Here is a 20,807-nt window from a genome sequence, read left to right on the forward strand (position 1 = left end):
ATGTGCCCCACCTGTGCCCAGAGCCTTTTCCGGCTGGGTTGTGCCCACACTGGGACTAACAGCAGATACAATGTGTGTGGCTGGGGCATTATAGCAGGATGGAGGCAGAGGGAGCCTTGGATTCACTGCCATTCTCTGCAAAGACTCAGAGTCTGTCAGCTTCCCATATTGTCTTTTACCCCCAACCCTAAAGCCTAAGAAAGAAATCAACGTCTCCTCTAGATCGATGAGGTAAGACCTGCCTGGAACAACTCCGAAGTCCCTCCACAGGACAGTGAGGAGGGACTTACTCCAGTGGCAGGGGGGCTCCCAGCTCTGTTGGCTCTGCTGGAAGCTGGTGGCTGGGCACATATCTCCCTAGTCATCAGCCTCCATGGAGCATAAGAAAAATCCGAGGTGTTGTAGCCTGGGGGGCTACAAGCAGGGCACCCGGGAAGCCTGAGTCCTGTCACCCCCACCCCCCTGGGGCTACTCCAACCGACCTCCAGACCCCATCCCCTTCCCAGGAGATTGCAAATGCAAAGGTCTTCCCTACTCTACATTCTGGGGTGGTTTTGAGGATGAGGGAAGTGCAGTGGAAGGGCTCTGGAAGCCAAATACGCTTCAGTCACACCCACAGTCACACCACGGATAGTACTGACCCCGTAAAGTTCATTCCCAACCCAACAGACAAGTGGGAAATGGCACCAGGACAACATCTCCGATCTTTCCAAGCATGGCTGTCGACCCCCTCCCTTCTTTGAGGGGCACAAGGTGCCTAGCGCACAGCCTGGCTCCCCAGGATGACACCTGTCAGACCCAGCTGTCCCAAAGCACACACAAGCTGAGACACGGTGTCCAGGTGGTTGAGGAAAGAAGCAAAAGCCTTGGAGGGAAAGCCAAGGACTTTCTAAGCAGTGCCGCTCTGAGCCCCCTGAGGCGACAGGGCATCTCCCTGGCACCCAGCACAAAGAGAGTCTGCTCCAGGGAAAAGCACCACAGCAGAGGACCACACAGACACAAACCTAGCGGGTTTCTAATAACTGCCCAGAAGGAGCTCCTGGCAATCACCTGCCCCTCTCCCTGCTTAAGGGGCGTGCAGAGGGTCTTATCTTGGGTTTGATCAAGACTGTCCCCACCTCCCCTTTTCCAGAGGCTGAGGTCTCCTTGAGCCCCTTCATGTAAGCAGTGACCCTGGGGTCAGAAGTGCCCTGAGGGGCACCCCAGAGTCAGGGTGGGAGGGCTGCTCACGTGTCCAGGATGAAGTAGAGATCAAAGGCACCCTCGCAGGTTTTCAGCTTCTCTGTCTTGCTCCTATAGTGCCTGGTGCCCTGATGGAAGTTTCTCCAGGCTGGGAGGCGGTGTAGGAAGCTCCCTGTGCTCAGCAGTGGAGGTGGCAGCAGCAGGAGCAGCAGCAGAGGGAGTGCAGGGGCTGGTACCCAGAGACTGCTGCTTCTCACTTTCTCAGCTACCCCTGAGGTCCTACTCTCTCCTGGCGAAGTGATGGGATTAGTGCTGGCCATGCTTGGCCACCACAGGCCTCTGTCTCTTCCACTGTCTTCCCCAACCCCTGTGCCCTGGGGCCCTGTCCCCTCCAGCCCTTCCTCCACGTGCTACCTGCCCTTGGGGCGCAAGAGGCAAGCGGCTGGCTCTGGGGTGATGGCCCCACTACCTGCGCGGCCTCTCCCCGCGCCCCGGGGCAGAAGGCCTTGTGTGATGAGCAGTGGGGTTGGCATGGTGACTTTGTGACCTGCAGCTCTGCTCCGTGTCCTGCCTGCCGACAGCCCCAGGCGGGAGTCCTGGCATCTCTGGATGGGCGGCAAGATGAGGCCGCCTTTTGTCCCTTATCCCAACCCCCCCAGGTGGCCATTAATCCTCAAGACCCCGCCTGTTTATAACTCGAAGCAGGCCGCTGAGGTGGCTTAGATGAGGACGTCCCTGTGGATGAGGAGGTCAAGAACTATGTAGCTCCAGGGATCCCTGGGTGGCGCAGCGGTTTGGCGCCTGCCGTTGGCCCGGGGCGCGATCCTGGAGACCTGGGATCGAGTCCCACATCGGGCTCCCGGTGCATGGAGCCTGCTTCTCCCTCCGCCTGTGTCTCTGCCTCTCTCTCTCTCTCTCTGTGACTACCATAAATAAGTAAAAATTTAAAAAAAAAAAAAAAGAACTATGTAGCTCCAGAATGGTAATGGTCATCCGTGGGAACACTGAAGTCATTCATGGGCATGGAAGGATCTAGAAGGTCTAGAAGGTTCATGTAAGCATTCCAAAGTCCTTTGTGAATGGGGGACATTCCAGTTACCTCCTGCTTTGTAACAAGCCACCCAGACAGGTGACATAGAAGAGAATCCTTTCCTCTGTGCGCAGGTTCTGTGGATTAGACTCGCAGAGAGGGCCGAGTGGGGAGGGCTTGTCCCTGCTTTGCGGAAAAACACAGGCATAGACAATTCTGGGCCAAAAGTGATTGCAAAAAGTCAGTATGTGAAGTAAAAAGCATTTAGAAATCCATTAAGTGATTTATTTTCTTCACTTTTTGTATGCACAAGAGTGAATATACACTAAAAATCCTAAGCTTAAAACAAATTTTTCAATACTTATTACATAAAAATTACAAGTGATAAAAAGCTTTGTGTTGGAGGTTTTGTTTTCTTTGTTGGAGTGGTATTTAAAAGGACATGGAATATCTTAAACAATATTTGGAGTTGATAAGATTGGTATGCAGCTGTCAGCATAGTAGCTTCTCCTTTTCACATCCTTCAGGACACTTGGTCTTGTCACATTTTGCATACTTATCTATTCAGTAGACATCTCATCGGTCTTATTCACATTTCCATAATTTCTGGTGGAATTGGTTTTCTGTTCAGGAGATTTTTGGTCATTCACTTTTGTTTGTGAAGCTTTTGTTCTTACCTGTATCCGTTTTCTAATCCGTGTTCGTGCTTCTTATATCGATTCTTTAGCATTGCTTATACGTTTGGGGTACTGATACTTTATCAATTGTTGCAAGTATTTTCTTTTGGCCTATGGTTTGTTTTTCACTTTTAAGATTGGTAGGATTTTGTATTTCATTTAAGTAATTCTTCACTGTTAAGGTGAGACACATTTGATCTTAAGAGTTTTAAAGATTTTATGTCACAATGAAGTCTTTGATTTAATTGTAATTAGTAAGTATGATTTGTGCCAGGGATTTTACTTCATGTTTTCCCACATATATGTTTTACCACCATCCTTCTTTCTTTTTAAGATTTTATGTATTTGTTCATGAGAGACCCAGAAAGAGGCAGAAACACAGGCAGAGGGAGAAGCAGGCTCCCTGTGGGAGACTCAATCCCAGGACCCTGGGGTCATGCCCTGAGCCAAAGGCAGACGCTCAACCACTGAGCCACCCAGGTGCCCTTACACCATCCTTTTCGATCTGCTGACTACTCTATCTTCTTCTGAATGATTTGCAAGTCACCTCTCATGTGTTGCAAGTCCCATGTAGGTGTGGATGTGGTTCTGTGCTCTCTCATCCATTCCATTTATCCATCTATTGGTTTATATTGATAGTGTCAACACCACACTTATTTCTTATAGTATGGATGACTATTATTTTTCCTTGCTGTCCTTTCCTCTCGTAGGGAAGGACTGTGCTTCCCTGTCACATTCACGGAGGGCTTGGACTTGCGTTCATCGGATGCTAACTACATGTGCTACCTCTGGACGGAAACTTTAAGAATCCAGGTATTTCAGATGGACCCAACAGCCTGGTGCCTGAGCAACTGTGTTGTCAAGTGCCCTCTTGGGAACCTGTGTGTGTGTGTGTGTGGGGGATGTGTATATGTGGGAAAGTGAGAAATATGGATGGAAAATAAAGTTTGTGCTTTTAAGCTGGTCAGATGGGGGAAGGCTGTTACCAGAAGATAACTTAGCCAAATTTGATACACATGGCATCGGTTACTTAATCTAACATACAGAGTTCTGCAGCAGGCCCTAGAGGGGCAGCATAAATCAGATATACAGATACATTTGAAAGGATTTGAAACTGCCATCTAGCCTCCCCTATTGGTGAACATGCCAATGTCTCCATTTATTTGGTTTTTTTTTTAAATGCCTTTCATATAAATTTCCCTATGAAGATCTTAAGCTGTTTTGCCAAGTGCTTTTCCTATACGTTATATATACATACATACATGTATTTAACACATGTATACATATATACACATATATTTACATGCATATGTATAGCTGCTATTATAAATGGCATTTAAAAAAATAAAGTCCTTAAACTGTTAATTGGTATTGTGCACACATTTATTAATTTATTGATTATTCACCTAACTTGCTAAGCTCCCTTTATTTTTTTTTATTTTTATTTTTTTGCTCCCTTACTTTAAAATACATCTGCAGAGCTGTTTTGGTTTCTATAAAAACCAAAACCCAAAAAGCATTGGGCTGACTAGTTCTCCAATGACATGACTGGAAACTTTGATTGGAGGCATTCTTAATTTTAGAAAGAATACTTCTAAAACAACACCATTAAGAATGATATTTATTGAAGGCTTTTTGTGGACATCTTCTAACAAATTAGGCAGTTTCACTATTCTTCTTTGCTACAAATTATGACTGAGTATACATTAAATTATTATCTAAATTCTTTTTCTCATATTTTGTGAATATAATTTTTCTCCAGTAATTTATTAATATGGTTACGTACATTAATGTGAGTAAAAGCAATTTTAATATTTCATAAATAAACCCAACTTGGTCATGATAATTTTTGTAAACACTGCTGGATTGACTTTACTATCAGTTTAGAATTTGTTTTTATCTATGAACATGATTGAGGCTGAGCTGTAATTACCTATTTCTGTGGTGTCTTTAACTGGTATTATATCAGGTAATAATAACCTCAGAATACATGCTTGGCAGGTTGTTACTTTCTTTCCTCTTGGAAATACTTTCAACATGATCCCAATAATCTGCTCAGTGTATATTTGGTATGATATCATCTGTGCCTGGTGTTTTCTGTGTCAGAATTTTTTAAGCTACCAATATCATTTATTTAATGTTTCCTGAACATTATGGACTGAATTGTGTCCACAGACCTCAATTCATATCATGAAGCTCTAACATTTCATGTGACTGTCTTTGGAATAGGCCCTATAAGGAAGGAGGTGATTCAGGTTAAAGGAGGTCCTAAGAATGTGGCCCTCATCCTCCAGGTCTTGTGTCATAAGAGGAGGAACTTTTCTGTGGTACTTTGTTATGGCAATCTGAGCAGACAAACACACTGGATTATATTATGCTTGTATTTCTCTTATCAGATTTAGGGACCATATTTTTCTAGGAAGTTGGGCCATTTGTTTCCATGTGTTGGTATAAGGGTGTTCAGACTATGTCTGAATTTTGTGTTTCTGTTCTCTCTGTAGTTGTATCTTTTTTTTTATCTTTTTAAAAAGATTTTATCCATTCATGAGAGAGAGAGAGGCAGAGACCCAGGCAGAGGGAGAAGCAGGCTTTATGCAGGGAGCCCGACGTGGGACTCCATCCCAGGTTTCCAGGATCACACCCTGGGCTAAAGGCAGGTGCTAAACCGCTGAGCCACCCGGGCTGCCCCCAGTCAGATCTTTTAAATTAATAATATTACTCGTTTCTTTTCTTATTCTATGCATTCATAACAGGGAGCATAATGCCCCAAGGGGGGTGAAATTTAGTCTTTCAGTTTATAATTCTAAAACATATATAAATTCTTGGTACTAAAATTTCATGGAGGGGGAGAGTCTATAAGGACAAAAATTTTTTAAGACCTCTTGGGGAAGAGGCACCTACCTCGGTGGCTCAGTGGTTGAGCGTCTGCCTTCGGCACAGGGCGTGACCCCGGGTGTCCCGGGATGGAGTCCCGCAAGGGGCTCCCTGCAGGGATCCTGCTTCTCCTTCCGCTTCTCTCTCTGGGTCTCATGAATAAATACATAAAATCTTTTTTTTTTAATTTTTATTTATTTACGATAGTCACAGAGAGAGAGAGAGAGAAGAGACAGAGGCAGAGGGAAAAGCAGGCCCCATGCACCGGGAGCCCGACGTGGGACTCGATCCCGGGTCTCCATGATTGCGCCCTGGGCCAAAGGCAGGCGCTAAACTGCTACGCCACCCAGGGATCCCTACGTAAAATATTTCTTTCAAAAAAAAGGTTCTGGGGGGGGGGGGGCAGTTATAATAATAAAAAAGTTGGGAAGCACAGTCTTGTTTTACAATCAAATTCATTAGAATATTATCTATGTTAACCGTCTCTTCAAATGACTTTTGGCTTTATTTCACTATTTTTTTGTACTTCTCTAAAATACCCTTCCTTTCATTCTCTTTGGGTTTAATTCTACTCTTTTTCAAATACTCCTAGGTCAGCCGTGAACTCGTGTATCTTCGCCGTGTTCCCCCCCCCCCCCCCCCCGAAATACCCACCTCCGGCCCCAGATTCTCGTCTCCGCCTCTGGCCCTGGGGCTCCACACACGCTCGCGGGGATTTGGGGTCTCACGTCACGGTCACCAGAGGGCTTGTCTGCGGACGGACCCTCCCCAGGTTCGAAGTTCCAACGTCCGTCCTGCGTCGGCCCCCCCCCCCCCCGCCGGCCGCCCCCCGCCCCTCCCCCCTCACACTTACTAGACGCTGCGAGGCCTGAGGAGAAGCGGAGCTGCCCCGCCCCCGGGACCGCGCCCCACCCTCTCAGGGCGCCCGGAGCGCGGGGTCGCAGGGAGGAGCGGGCTCCGTGCGCCGGCCGCGCTCCCCGACGTGACCCGACGTGACCTGTCAGGCCGCCTCAGGCGAGCCCCCAGAAGCCCCCGCCCCGGCCCTCCAGCCCCGGCCCGTCCCACCGTCCGCTGGGCGGGCCCGGAGCGCTGGCGCGGAGCCCCCGGGACGTGGAGGTGACGGCACTCACCGCGCGGGCCTCAGGGGCGGAGTTCGGCGGGCGGCGCCCCGACGGCCGGTCGCGGCGTCCCGGGGGCGGTGAGGGGGAAGCGGCGGCGGCCCCCGCGGCTCCGAGGCCCCGGCGCAGCCCTCGGTCGGGGCTCTTCTCTGAGCCGGGCGGCCGCCCCGGGACGCTCCCGTCAGCCCGGCTGGGCGAGGCTCGGCGCCAGGGCGCGGCGGGCGGGGTGCGGAGCCGAGCGCGGGGCGCCCACCCGAGCCCTCACGGCCGCCGCGGCCCGCGGGCCCCGCACCCAGGGGTGGTGGAGGCGGCTGCCCGGGGCCCCGCCACGGAGGCGGTGCTGAGCCGTCCGAGGGCGGGGCGGGGCGGGGGCGGGGGCGGGGGCGGGGCCGAGCCGTCCGGGGGCGGGGCGGGGGCGGGGCCGAGCCGTCCGGGGGCGGGGCCGGGGCGGGGCGGGGGGCGGGGCCGAGCCGTCCGGGGGCGGGGCGGGGGCGGCGGCGGCCCCGGCTCTCGCGCTCGGGGTCCCGACACGCGTGTGGCGCCGCGCGGCCGGAGCGTGGGGCGGCCCGCGCGTGAGCAGCAGCCGGCGCCGCGGGAGAGCGCAGGTGAGGCGGTCCTCCCGGGCCGGGCGAGGGGCGCGAGGCGCGCGAGGCGCGCGAGGCGCATGAGGGGCGCGAGGCGCGCGAGGCCGCGGACCCTCCCGGTGGGTGCGCGGTGCCGCCCGCCCGCCGTCGCCCCGCTGCGCCCGTGCTCCGAGCCCTGCCTTCTGCCTCCGCCCTTTGTCCCCTCCGCCGTCGGGCTCACTTTCCCGTCTCTGCCTGTGCGTCGCTCGCCCCCCTTCACCCCGCCCCGCGCTCCCCGCCCCAGGAATTCCTTTATTACCTTGCTGTGTCTCCCCGGGGGCGACTTTCGGCTGGGCCCTAGGGTGCGCGCCGCCCTCGCCCGCCCTCCGTCCCCCGCGGGGCAGTGGGGCCGCGTCCTCGCCCGGCGGGTCGCGTGCACCGCGTGGGCGGCCGCAGCCCGTTCTGGGGGAAACACAGGGGCGCTCTGCTTGTGCATGGCGGAGACCTGGGGCGAGCTGGCGGAGGACGCGCGGTTAGAGAGGCAAGAACCGTTTCCCTGACGTTTGCCTGCGGTAATAGGTACAGACAGCGGCCGGGACGCTAAGTCATGCGGAAACGCTGGGGGCGCGGGGCGCACCGGCCTCTGCGGAAGTCGTGTCGGGCCGTGCGGGTGGGGGGTGGGGGTGGGGGTGGGGGCGGTGCGAGCGGGCGGGGGTGGGGGTGGGAACACAACAGGGACGTCAGGGCTTTGCATGGCAGGCCGTTGAGAGTTCAAAGGTGAAATTAACTGTATATTTCCAAAATATGTACTTGTCAATGCCGCTGATGAGCAGAAATTAAGTTACATAATCATGCTGAATCACACAGGCGTCTTTATAGCAATTACTGTGGCATTTAAAATTCATGTTTTTGTATCCACTAGATAAGACGGCAGTTGAAAATGTGCCCATCTTAGTATCAAAGATCGTCTTAGAGACATACTAAGTAACGAAATCTAGGAAAAACGAATCTGACTCATCTGGGGGAATAAAGCAGAAGTATTGTATAGGGAAGCAGCGTTGTGCTTCTCGTTAAAAATGTAATTTTGTCAGAGACATGACTTCATTGTTTTATGATGTTTTATGACATGTAGCTCTATGCTCAAACACATGCACACACACCACAAAAATATGAAAAAAACCTTTTTATTTTTAAAGGTATTAATTACCACCTAACAGAAGCTTTTTTTAAAAAGATTTATTTATTTATTGATTGATTCATTGATTCATTCATTCATGAGAAACACAGAGAGAGAGGGGCAGAGACACAGGCAGAGGGAGAAGCAGGCTCCATGCAGGGAGCCCGATGTGGGACTCGATCCCACGTCTCCAGGATCACGCCCTGGGCTACAGGCCTGGCTAAATCGCTGCGCCACCGGGGCTGCCCCAGAAGTTTTTTTAAATGAGTAATTTAGCCTTTTAGTTTACTATGGTTTTTAATGATATTTCAGTTCATTTGACTTCTCAGTTGTTATGGAAAAGGAAACGTGACATTACATAAATCGCACAAGAGGAAAACAAAAATGAAATATGATGGAAGAGGATTGTAGTCTGTTTACTGAAAGAATTTTTTTTGTTTTAAATCAAGAACGTTGGGCAAATTCTTAAGTATATGCACGGAACTTTGATTTGGGAAACTGTTTTCTGCCTTGAAGAGTCAAATTGACTTCAGTCATTGTACCACTGCCTTCCAGTGTACCAGAATTCTGGAGAGGTGGGATGAAAGGGATGCTTTGCAAATGATTTGAGACCATCATGTCTGCTTTGCTTAGCAGATTCGTTTTGAGAAATCCAGGAAATGACTTTTTTTTTTAAAAACAAAATGACAATAAAAAGATTTTTTTCAAGCTTTTGTGTTGAGCTGTAATGCTTTTAAATTTCTTCTCTTTCTTTTGGTAGGGTGTATCTCTCCTTTCTAGTAGATGATGCTATTATTGGCATCAGGTAAAGTCTGGCTGAACAGTTTTATATACAAGTCATGGACTTTCCCCCGAAGGATGCCACTAGGATTGGTCTACAAGGCCAAGATGTGTTAGGTTTCCAGCTGACCTCATTATGGGCCTGCTGTCTCGCTGCATCCTGGGAATCCTGCATGTGGTTTTGCTTGAACACAGCAGGCATCACTGCTAATGGGGTGTAGGCAGAGCTGGACATAGAGCCTGTAGGGATTGGCTAGGAAGCTCTCCTCTCTCCCAGCTCCGTGGCATCACCAGCCACCCTCCAGGAAAGCCTGGATAGCTCTCCGGTTTTCACTTTTCTCAGGGTTCCAGAGCTAGGAGGATGCATGCATATTTCCCTTCTCAGGAAAGTCTAAGACCTCACGATCCATATGTAGAAGGGGTGGATGGATAATTATCCTCTGGAACCATCCAGAATGGTCTGAGAAGTGACTCCGAGGTCTAGGGAGACCAAAGGATTAGTGCACAGGAGGTATGATCTGCTCTTGTTTTACCTAAATAGGAAGGCAGACTCAGAAAGGCACTAGCTGGTAGTGTAAATGGTACCCCGGAATAAGATCCAGTTCCTGGATGAGGTGCAGCTTTGAAAGGCTGGAGGCTGGCAGCTGACAGATTGGAGACTACCTTCACATACCCTAGGAAAAGAAGGTCGCCCAGTTGTTTGCTGAAAGCTCTGTCTTTAAAAAAAAAAAAAAAAATGAAAGCTCTGTCTTGTGTGACTGAAGGGGGAAGAAGGAAAATGTGCAGGCCATTTGGTCACTCGTTAAACACTACTATGCACAGGTTTCTGGGAACACATGAGTAGGGGAAAAGGCAGCCAGAAGGTTGACTCTCACTCTTTGCACTAGTATGATAATAATCAATTAATGCTACCTAACATTTATTGAGCCAGGCTCTTTCCCACTTTAGATACATTAATTCATCTAATTTTTACCAACCACCAATGTAGTAGGCCCCAAGGTGATCCTTTTTTAGAAAGGGTCATTTTTAAGATGAGAAGATAGGCAGAGAGGACCAGCACCTTGCCCACGGTCACAGGATTGGTAAGAGCAGAGTTGGGTTTGATCAAGGCATCTGACATGAGAGCCTCTAGGTGATATAAGGTCTGATGATTCCAAGGCACGGCCTGGGTGTAGCATCAACAGGAAAGTGCCATGGAAGAGTGTGGCCCGTTCTCCCCGGCGAAGGGATGATCGGGGCCTGTACTCAGTGCCTTGGAAATGGGTAATAAAGACACATGTGTTTGCAACACTGTGAGGTGGGTGAGGCTTCATCTCCAATAATGTAGCCCTTCCTGTGTCAGTCAGCGGCATCCTCACTGGTGGCCCAGGAAGTTGACAGCCTGAGAAAGAAGTATCCCCCCATGGTAGGAAAGGCTGGATGTGGTGAGACACCATGGCGGCTTGGGGAGCTCAGATTCAGGTTTCAGAGATCGCCACTTCTACTCCCATGATCTAAGGACTCAGAAATGTTGGAGAGTCTGGTATTGAAATCAGGTCCTTTCAATAGGAAGACCACGAGGTGGTACTGAGAGATGTCTGTGTGACTCTGAGGGCTGTCTTGCTGGGCTCACACTGAAAAGATCCACGGAGGACAAGAGAACCCTTCTCAGGGCACACACAGCAGAGTGACGAGGACGAGCAGATGGTGTCAGTGGGTGAGAGCCCAGAATGAACTGAGACTATTGAGGAGCACAGAGGGACAGCAAAGGGTCCCTTAAACAGGCACGGGAGCAAGGAGAACAAGGGCTGTATAGATCCATGGAACGTCCTGAGTGTATCCTCCAGGTGCAAAGGCAGTATTAGGTCCACATAGGAGGAAGGAGAGGGGCAGCACTGAGCAGCTGTGCGTGTGGTCTCCTGACCCAGACCGCATTGGCCAGGGCATGACCCGACCCCGGAGATGCCATCACGTACCCGCACAGGCCATCTGAGAGGTGGATCACAGGAGAGGTGCATGAAGCCTGGAGCTGGATGAGACCTAGAGTCTGACATTGACCCTGGGAAAGGCCTGTGAGTCCTTCGACAGGAAGGGATGGGCATCTGGGGCTGGCACGGGCTCCCCGGGGACAGGCCACGTCAGGCCCCATCATTTTCCACTTTGAGAGGCTTCCATCTGGCAGTGTCGTAGAGTGGACCGGTTAGCTGGAGCCTCAGACAGGGTGTTTGTTATAGGACATTGTGTGCATTTGCCTGAGTGACCTTAGGCCAGCTGTGCTGACGCGTGAGAGACAGGTGACCTTCAGGGGGTTGGTCATGCCCATGGTCCTCAGCCAATGTAGGACCCTTGTCTTCTCCTTTTCTTCTTCTCCTCCTCTTCCTAATCCTCCTCCTCCTTGTTATTATTATATTTCCTTTTCTCTTCCTTCCTGTTGGTCCCATTGTTATTATTAAGATTTGAATAATACAATTGATGGCGCATGAAGTTGGGTGGTTAACGTAATATAATAGTTGGCAGGATCCAGACCCACAGTGGTACATGAGGCTGGAAGGCAGCGTTGCACTTAGCAACGTGGCAACGTGACATTTGGCAGGTTGGTGATGAAGAGACCAGGCAGGTTGGCCCTTGGGTTGGATCGTGCGGCTTCCTTTGTGTGGTTTCTGTGAAAATTCCATGCAATAAGGTGCATGAAGCCTCTGGCCTCGCAGGCCTGGGTGCACTGGCAGAGTCAGGAAGCGGTCCCTTCCACTCTTATATGATGGTAGGAAATACGTTATCCTGCAGTAAGGTGCTATGTTCCAAACTTGAATGCTGAAAGCAGAGTGTTCATCTGTGGCTCGGGGCGCTCCGGACGTTGCTGATGACTGGGTGTACGTGGCTGCAGTTGGCAGAGGTGCCTGACTGTGAAGGCCCCCAGTGGGCCTGTCTGTGGAGGGGTGCCGCGCACAGCAGGGCCCAAGGACAGCAGCATGGGCGCCCACCAGGCTTGGGAAGGACGTTGTGTGGTTCTAAAATGTCATCTAGAGTCTGAGGCACAGCTGGGGAGAAAGAGATGGATTGGGGTGGAAGGCGTGTGTATAAGTATTTGAGGGTATGTGTGTGTGTTGGTGTATGTGTATTGAGTGTGTGTGAGTGTGCACGTGAGGGCGGGAGTATATCTGAGTGTGTGTGTGGTTTCTGTGTGCACATGAGGGTGTGAGTATATCTGAACGTGTGTGAAGGTGTGTGTGTGTACGTGAGGGTGGGAGTGTACCTGAGTGTGTGTGAGTGTGTGTGTGCACACGTGAAGGTGGGAGCGTCGTTGAGTGTGTGTGAGTCTGAGTGTGCGTGAGTCTGAGTGTGCATGTGAGGGTGTGAGTGTATCTGAATGTGTGAAGGTGTGTGCATGTGAGGGCAGGAACGTACCTGAGTGTGTGTGTAAAGGTGTGAGTGTGTACGAGGGCAGGAGTGTACCTGAATGTGTGTGTGAGTGTGAGTGTGTGCGTGAAGGTAGGGACATACCTGAGTGTGTGTGTGAGCGTGCATTTTGAGGGCGGGAGTGTACGTGTGTGAAGGTATCAGTGTGCGTATGAGGGTGGGAGCATCCCTGGGTGTGTGAGTGGGTGTGAGCGTGCAGTGAGGGCGGGAAGGGCAGCAGAGGCGCCTGTGCCCTGGGCCGCCCTGGGAGGTGACCGGGCCCGGCCTGGCGCATAGGGGAGGGCGGCACGGGCTCAGGGGGGACCGGGTCACTGCAGGGGCAGGGGCAGGGCTGGGTCCCTAAGCTCTGCTGCCCAGGCCACCCTCTGCCCATGAGCTGGGCCAGGCCGCTTGGAGAGGCTGCGCCCCTGGAGGTGCCGCTGGGACCCGAGCTCACCGCGGGAATCCAGAAGGGCCCCGGGTGGTCCACGCGGGCGCGCTTTGGGGCCACCCTGTTGAGGTGCATGCGAGCTGCGCCCCGAGCCGCGGAGGCCGTCGGGCAGGGTGGTTAGCTTCCAGAACCCGCGTTGTCCCCTGTGAGACGGTGGTGACCCTGTGCTCCCGGCGGTGAAGGTGAATGGAGGCCCCGCGTGGGCACCTGGCCGAGGGCAGGCCCCTGCGGCGCCTTGGGCCCCCGATGCTCCTGCGCCACAAGCCTGGTCGTCCTCACGCGGGGGAGTTGGCCGCCCGTGGTCAGGCCCTCGTGGCCCGAGGGTGCCACCGTGACACTCGGCGGAGGCGGGTGCAGCCTCAGCTGCTTGCCCGCTGTGGGGGGGGGGGACTTAGAGCCGGTGTCCTGGTCTCAAGCACCAGCTGGAAGAGGGCAGAGGAAAGCCCCCCAGCGGTGCCCCCAGCCCCCCCGCAGTGCCCCTCACAAAGGCCACGAGCCTCGTGCGCCTCCGGGCCAAGTGCAGGCTGGTGTCCCCGAGCAGGCCCAGCAGGCGGGCCCGCGCACGCTGACAGGTGCGCAGAGCAGGGAGCGCGTTCATGTCCAGAGGACCCAGGGGACGGCTCTGGCGAGTGCACATGGGGCAGGCGTCGGCCCAGGGCAGGGCCCAGAGGGCGGGAGGGGCTGCCCCCGGGAGCGGCAGGGGGCCACACGCGGCCCGGACCCACCTGGCAGGCCCGAGCGTGTGTTGTGCAGCCTTCACGCGCTGGCCACCTATGCCCAGGAGCTCCAGGGCCAGGTGGGCAGCGCCCAGCACGTCTGATGCTGTGGAAGGAACAGGGGTGGCCGAGCCGCGACACCGCTCTGAGCAGAGACGAAAGCTTTCCTTTCGTAAACGCGGGCCACACACGTTAGGGACGCCGCCTGGTGGGAGCCACTGGGTGGGCACCTCGGGCGCCCGCAGACACAGCGGCTGCTGCCTGCATGCTGGCGGGGCAGGGGCTGCTGGGCCGCGGCCCTGGTGGCAGCGTGACGTGGTCGGGGCCTGCCCTGACAGGGCACAGGAGGTGAAGGGGGGGCCGTGCTCTGAGGCCAGGGTGGGGGTGCTGCAGGCCCCTTGGCTGCACCCTGCAGAGATGAGGAGCGCGTCTCACTGCTGTTGCTTCCTCTCTGTGTAGAGTCCTGCGGCCCAGGTGGGGCTGGCCCAGCCTACAGGGGACCCAACCTCCGGCTCCTGCCCGGGGCGGGCGCCCCGCGACCCCGAGCCCTGAAGCCCGACGGCCGTCGGAGCACCCTCCTCGTCAGCTGGCGCCCACCCTGCCTGTCGGCATGGCTGCTGGGAAGGGCACCCCACGGAGCGCTTCGGCTGACGACAGGTGGCGGCTGAGTGAAGCTGAGCCGGGCAGGGGCGGCAAGCCAGTGTTGCTGGAGAAAACCAACCACCTGCGCCCTGAGGCCACCACGGGCAATGGGGGGCAGGACGAGGCTCGTGCTGACCTGCTGCTGCCAGCAACACCGGGAAAACTCGGACTGGGGGGTCCTATGGCCCGGGCGTGCTGCGAACAGGGGCCGAGCGCCTTCACGGAGGTGCCTCGGCTCAAGAAGAGGCTGGAGGGTGTGCAGGCCCAGGAAAGGGGGCATGTGAACCCCACAGGCCATCCTGGTCCCCGGCAGCTGCTCCGGGACCTCCCCAGGAGTCCAGCTGGCAGCAAGGGCTCCGTGTGGCCTTGCGGAGCCCCAGGGGAGCAGAGGAGCGCCTTCCGCACTCCAGCCAGGTGTCCGGCAGGGGGCCCTTCACCAGCCTCTGTCTTCCAGGCAGGCGGGCCCACGGGTGCCCTCGGGGAGCTGCTGGGACTCATCAACACGGTAGACGTCCCCGGGTGGGGTCAACTTTCGAATCCTAAGCTTCTGGTGGGTGATTTCTGGGGCCTGCAAACGTTGCCACAGAATGCTCCGGTGTGCAGTGCTTTCTTGGGCGCCCCCACGCTGTGGCTGAAGCGAGCCCCGGCCCGGACGCCCGCGGCCTCCTCGTCCTCTTCTGCAGCCTCCCGGGCCCTGCTGCCGCCCACATTCGCCTCCCTGGGCCTGTCCACCCAGAACTGGTGTGCGAAGTGCAACCTGTCCTTTCGTCTGACCTCCGACCTGGTCTTCCACATGCGGTCCCACCACAAAAAGGAGCGTGCAAGCCCCGACCCCAGTTCTAAGAAGCTGAGAGAAGAGGCCCTCACGTGTCCCATTTGCCATGAATACTTCCAGGAGCGCCACCATCTCTCTCGGCACATGACCTCTCACAGTTAGCTGTTGGCTGAGGAGCAAAGCCACGGGCGCAGTGACGCAGAGCTGGCTCGCCGGTGCTGCCTCTGAGGGGGTGGCCAGAGTGGTCACCGCTGGGGGTCGAGGATGGGCACCTTGGCCATTGTTTGAGGAAGCCCTTGGCGAGTGTGTGTTTAGACGGGAATAAAGTCATGAAATAAAGTGACACAGTTTGCTAAGCCGGGGCACCGGGCCTGCGAGGCACAGGGTGGAGGGCCTGCTCCTGTCACCGTCCTGCGTGCTCTGTGTGGGGCCGGGTTGGGCACAGTGTGGGCTTTGCAGGCAGGCAAACCTAGATTCAGATATTTCACATTAGCCCTCCCTTGCACACGTTGCTTTGACCCTTTGAGCCCTGACTTTTTATGTGTAAATGGAGATGGTGACACCTGTGTCTTAGGGATGTCGTCAGGGTTGTGTGGGCAGGTGAGTGGAAAATAGCCAGCATGGCACCCGGCGCGGTGTGATCACCGAGTCACCGGTGTTTATTACTGTCCCGATTAGTCAGTGTGGGGCCTCGGGCACAGAGCCCAGGCTGTGGCTGGGAAGGAGCTGGAGGGGGCATCTCAGAGCCCCCACCCCCACCTCTTCTTTCCACCTCCTGCATCACCTGGTCCGGGTGGCAGCGGGTCCCAGCCGGCCCACCCTATGCCCACCCCGCTGACTCCCGCACCCCTCATCCGCCTCCACCCAGAGCCAGCCATTTATTCACTCAATTATTGACCTCACCGGGCATCCCTGCTGTGGCAGGCTCAGGGCCAGGCCCTGAGGGAGGCCCATGGTCCTGTTCAGACCTGTGGGGGTGCTAGGCTCGGGGGAGCAGGCTCACATCCACCTGGGGGAGGGGGGTGCTCCCGCAGGCCTCCAGGAGTAGGGGCAGGGGCGGATCATCAGAGTCCAGGCAGTGCTGGGAGGAGGGGACAGAGCTGCAGATGCCCCGGGAGGGACAGAGCTGCAGAGGCTCTAGGAGGGGACAGAGCTGCAGATGCCCTGGGAGGGGACAGAGCTGCTGATGCTGCAAGGCCGTGTGAGAAAGGAGTGAAACAGGCCCTTTGAGGTGGAGTCGGAGGAAGGCCTCCAAGGACAGCTGTTTGGCCCAGAGCGCTGGAAGGCTCTGGAAGGCTGGTTCCCAGAGGCACTTGAGGAATACTGTGCTGCAGGGCGGCAGCAGCGGGGGTGGGGGGGTGGGGGGTGGGAAGCTGCAGGAGAGGAGAGGAAGCCAGCCAGAGGAGCCTTTGCATCTGGAAGGAGGCAACGTGTTCCCTGCAGGCACCCACACCTCCGCGCTCTCGCAGGGAGGTTTGCAGCCCCCACCCCCGAGGGAGACAGGAACGCTCTGTAGGATGGCCCCTGTCCCCACAGAAGGGCAGAAGCTGCGCGGGCCTCCTTCCCCTCCCCTCTCGCCCCATGTTTCTGCAGCAGAAGCTACGCTCCGCGAGGTTAAGTGTCAAGATCACAGGTTCAGGAGAAGCAGTGCACGGATCAGTCCCAGGACCCCCCGACTCTGAGCTCCCCTCTTCCCGGCCTGCCGTGCATCTGCTCAGACGTTCTCACGTGGCACCCTGGGTGGTTTAAAAGATGGGACTTTAGGTCCGGGCATCGACCTCTTCTAAAATTTCACCTCGCGCCCTACATACGCCCCCACATTTCCCACCACCTTTTCCTGGAACACTTTGCCACCAGCTGGCTCGCTACGCGAGTTACTGACTCGTCTCCCTTACTGTGTCTCTCCCATTGCCGGGGAGTCAGCTCCAGGAGGGCCTTGGGCCGTTTGGTTCACTGCCGGGTCCCAGCAGGAAGAACAACGTAGGAACGTAGGAGGTGTTCGGCGCACACACATCGCAGTCTCACCCGAGTCAGCTGGGCAGCGTCGGCCTCCTTGGGCTCATCGGATTGGCCCGTATTTCTGAGGCCGCCTCAAAAGGCACACGTGCACGATGCTCAGAATTAAATTCCAAATAGAAGGGGCTCTAGGGTTCTCGCGTGTCCTCTCACTTTACAGCGGCGAGCAGCGGGGTCCGCTGACAAGCTGAGCTGCGGAATCGTGCAGGGCAGTTGGCGGTGAGGTCGAGGCCAGCCCCCCCCCCCCAACACGTCAGCCTGAGCACCCTCCCTGCCCCCGCCCCGTGGCGTCGGCGAGCACTGGCCTTGGCCACATGCAGAATCACTTCTAGCGGCGACCCCAGCATCTTCAAGCAAGGGAGATGTTTTGAAAAACATTAAAGTTAGCCGAATAAAAGTTATGAAGAAGTGAATGGAACGTCTTCCCCCAATTCAACTTTAGAAGACGGAGCTCATTTTGATGAAAACCGATGGACATGCCCGTCGCTTTGCAGCCATTTAAATCGACAAACTCCAAGAAGATGACTAGCGGAGTGATGACATGAACGTGGCGGCTCCTGCTTGTCAGCAGCCCGGCTTCCCAAAGTCCCCTTGACGGTCAAACCCTGTCTCATCCCTTCCCGAGTCGTCACTGTTAATCATGGCTTTGCCCAGGCTCCCCCTGCCACCTTCCAGACCGGTTAGGAGTTGGCTGGTGATGTTGCCACAAAGCATCACATCAGCAGGTGAGGGTTTTCCTCTTTGATTCTGGGGTGAGAATGAGCACGTTCCTTAAACTCTTTATATCTAATTGAATCTGCTCTGCACCTCGATCCTGTTTCTAGTGAGATACAGTCTGTCATTTTCAAATAGCCCCTGTCTTGGAAGCTCACAGAAAGTTCCCCAATCTGCCCCCCCGCCGAGGATGTAGACTCCCTGAGCATCCCGCAGTCCCCATGCTGAACTGTTGGCTTCAGTCTCCTCCACCTCTTCCAGGATCTCGGGCCTCGGTGCTTTTCTGGCCTCGTCGTCATTATGCACATCCCGCAGAAACCACTGAGTCAGTGAACAGAAATGCTTGGCTAATTTCTTGCAGTAGGCGAGGGAAAATACCCCCTAGGGGCTGGGAAAAGCAATGTGTATCTTAATCTCCCAAGCAGCAGCCCTTCAGTCAAGTTTTATGAGTCCCCAAAAATGTGCAAATGAGGCTAAAATAAGATGTCCCGGATTCAGGTCCATTTTGGTTCTCAATTTTAACCAAAGGCTGCTTTCATCTGGAGGCTGAGATCCTAGATTTCAACTTCCGGCCAGTTCTTGAATCTTAGACCTTCAAGACCGGGTATCCTACTCAAGTGACCCTATAGTTAGATTATTGAACCCCAGTGGAGTCCACCGGGCTTCAGGGAGGGGAGGACAGAGGACAGAGGGTGGGCCTGGCACCCGGAACTCTTGCGTCCTGGGTGAAGACAGGCCCGTCAGTGCCAGGCTGAGCGCAGGCCCCCAGAGGAGCTAGAAACCAGGGCCCTGTGCGAAATTTTGATTCCCTTGGTCTTTGAAAACTCTTGGCCAGAACAGCAGGGACTTCAGGCAGCGACAGGGCTGGGGACAGCGGAGTGAGCGCCCGAGAGCCCCGGCTCTGTCGTGCATCCAGACTTGGAGAGGCCGGGTGCTGGGCCTGGACGCTGGCCTCCCACAAGCCGCCCTGTCCTGGGCACAGCAGGAGAACCCCCCGCGGGAGGGTGGGTCCCGCTCCTTGGAGGAGCACCTTGCTGGGTCTTCCCTTTCCTGGGAGGTGCTGGTGCCCCCTGTGGGCAGCAGACCTCCCCTGCAGGCCACATCTCTCCGACCCGGGTTTGCATTCCCCCATGAACTGCATAACTTAGTTTTTGTCTTGTGTTTGCAGTGGAAGTCATGAGAGAGGACTAAAACCCATATAGTAAGAGGTGAATCCCATAGGAAAAAGGTTTTATTTATTTTATTTTGTAAATATTTATTTATTCATGAGAGACCCAGAGAGAGAGAGAGGCAGAGACACAGGCAGAGGGAGAAGCAGGCTCCATGCAGGGAGCCCGACGTGGGACTTGATTCCAGGACCCCGGGGGTCACGCCCTGGGCTGAAGGCGGCGCTAAACTGCTGAGCCACCGGGGTGGGCTGCCCTGTTTTATTTTATTTTTTTAAATAAATTATCCCCCAATGTGTTTTGATTTGTGTCACGTCCTAGGAGAGAAATTTCAGGAACCAGTTTTTGTTTTTTTTTTTTTTAGGAACCAGTTTTGCACCAGGGTTGGGGAGGCAGTGAATTCTGGGAGGAGGGTTGGGGTTCCTTAACCCTAACATCTTCCTCCGCCCGCTAGTGTTTTCCTGGGGCAGGAGACAGGAAGCCGGTGGCCTCCCGGACCCGCGCTATTCTAAGCTGCTCGGATTAGCGAGCTATTTTCCCGGCCCGCAGGAGGGAAGGAGGGCCTCAGGCCAGGTGGCCACTAATCCTACAGGACCCAGGAGGAAAGAGGCGGGCGCCCTCCAGTGGGAATCTCCGAGACAGGCTTCTTGGCCCACAAGTGTGATTTGGGTTGCATCCTTTTTTTTTTTCTGAGCCCGTCCTCTCATTGCCTTCAACCTGTGTGGATAATCCAGGGCCTGAGGGCATGCAGCCCGGCCCTCGGCTGTGTGTTGGCTGCAGACGGACGCAGAGATGCAGCAAGCTGGAGGGGAAGATGGGAGAAGGGCCGGGTCCTCCCCCCTGATGCCCAGTATGGTCCCTGGCCCCTGCTGGACTGCTTCGGCCACCTGTCCAGCACGCAGCCTGATGGTGGAGGGTCGGCCTGTCTGAGGGCTGGGGTTTCCTTGGGATATGGGGAGGATGGTGGGTGCCCTGTGGGGGCTGGTTCTCAAGCAGGGGGAGACCTGAGAAGGTTGCATGGCAGACAAGTAAAATTTCACCTCGCGCCCTACATACGCCCCACAGGGTGGGCCCCAGAAGCAGGGTGGGAGGCTGTGGTGGGGATTAAGGAACCAAGCCAGGCCCCAGAAGAAGGGAGGGGGAGTGGCCGGTGGGCCCAGAGCGGAGTGCTGTTAGCGCAGACAAGTCCTCTTGGACGCGGGGTGGGGATGGACAGCAGGAGCCTGGGCTAGCTCTCAGATGTCTGCTCTGATCTCAGAGGGAGGTATGGCTGCGTACAAGACGCAGGATAGGAGCAGGCCTGGCCGGGCCCGGTGGGAGAGGTGGAGGTGATGAGCTCCTCCTGGAACATCATGGGCTCAAGGGCCCTATACTTTTTTGGGGGGGGCCCTATACTTTTGTAACAGAGGCTGCTGGGCGGCTGTGGGGCACCCGGCTCTGCCCCTGAAGGGACGCCCGCTGGGATCTTGTCTCCCCCCCCGCCGTCTTCTGTCTCCAAGCAGGTAACAGTGCAAGATAATTGGCTCAGGAGCACTGACCCTTTCTTTTTTG

At 55.0% G+C, this 20,807-nt stretch overlaps 2 protein-coding genes across 2 annotated transcripts in view; one reads left to right on the top strand and one right to left on the bottom strand.

The window, feature by feature from the left end:
* The window catches only part of LOC112925305 (uncharacterized), a 25,594-nt gene extending 17,654 nt beyond the window's left edge, over positions 1-7,940 (bottom strand). Inside the window, exons 1-2 of the mRNA XM_072757286.1 lie at positions 7,413-7,940; positions 6,894-7,192 (exon numbers count right to left, since the gene is read on the bottom strand). Of these exons, the coding sequence (XP_072613387.1) occupies positions 6,894-7,192; positions 7,413-7,940 (827 nt within the window). The remainder of the gene's footprint in view (positions 1-6,893; positions 7,193-7,412) is intronic.
* Positions 7,370-15,699, top strand: ZNF488 (zinc finger protein 488). Its single transcript, XM_072756463.1, has 2 exons — positions 7,370-7,486; positions 14,403-15,699. Exon 2 carries the CDS (start codon positions 14,554-14,556, stop codon positions 15,520-15,522), a length of 969 nt encoding a protein of 322 aa, XP_072612564.1. The 5' UTR covers positions 7,370-7,486; positions 14,403-14,553; the 3' UTR covers positions 15,523-15,699.
* Positions 15,700-20,807: the final 5,108 nt, after the last annotated feature.

This window comes from Vulpes vulpes, chromosome 4 (genome assembly GCF_048418805.1).
Source record: "Vulpes vulpes isolate BD-2025 chromosome 4, VulVul3, whole genome shotgun sequence".
Taxonomy (NCBI): Eukaryota; Metazoa; Chordata; class Mammalia; order Carnivora; family Canidae; genus Vulpes; species Vulpes vulpes.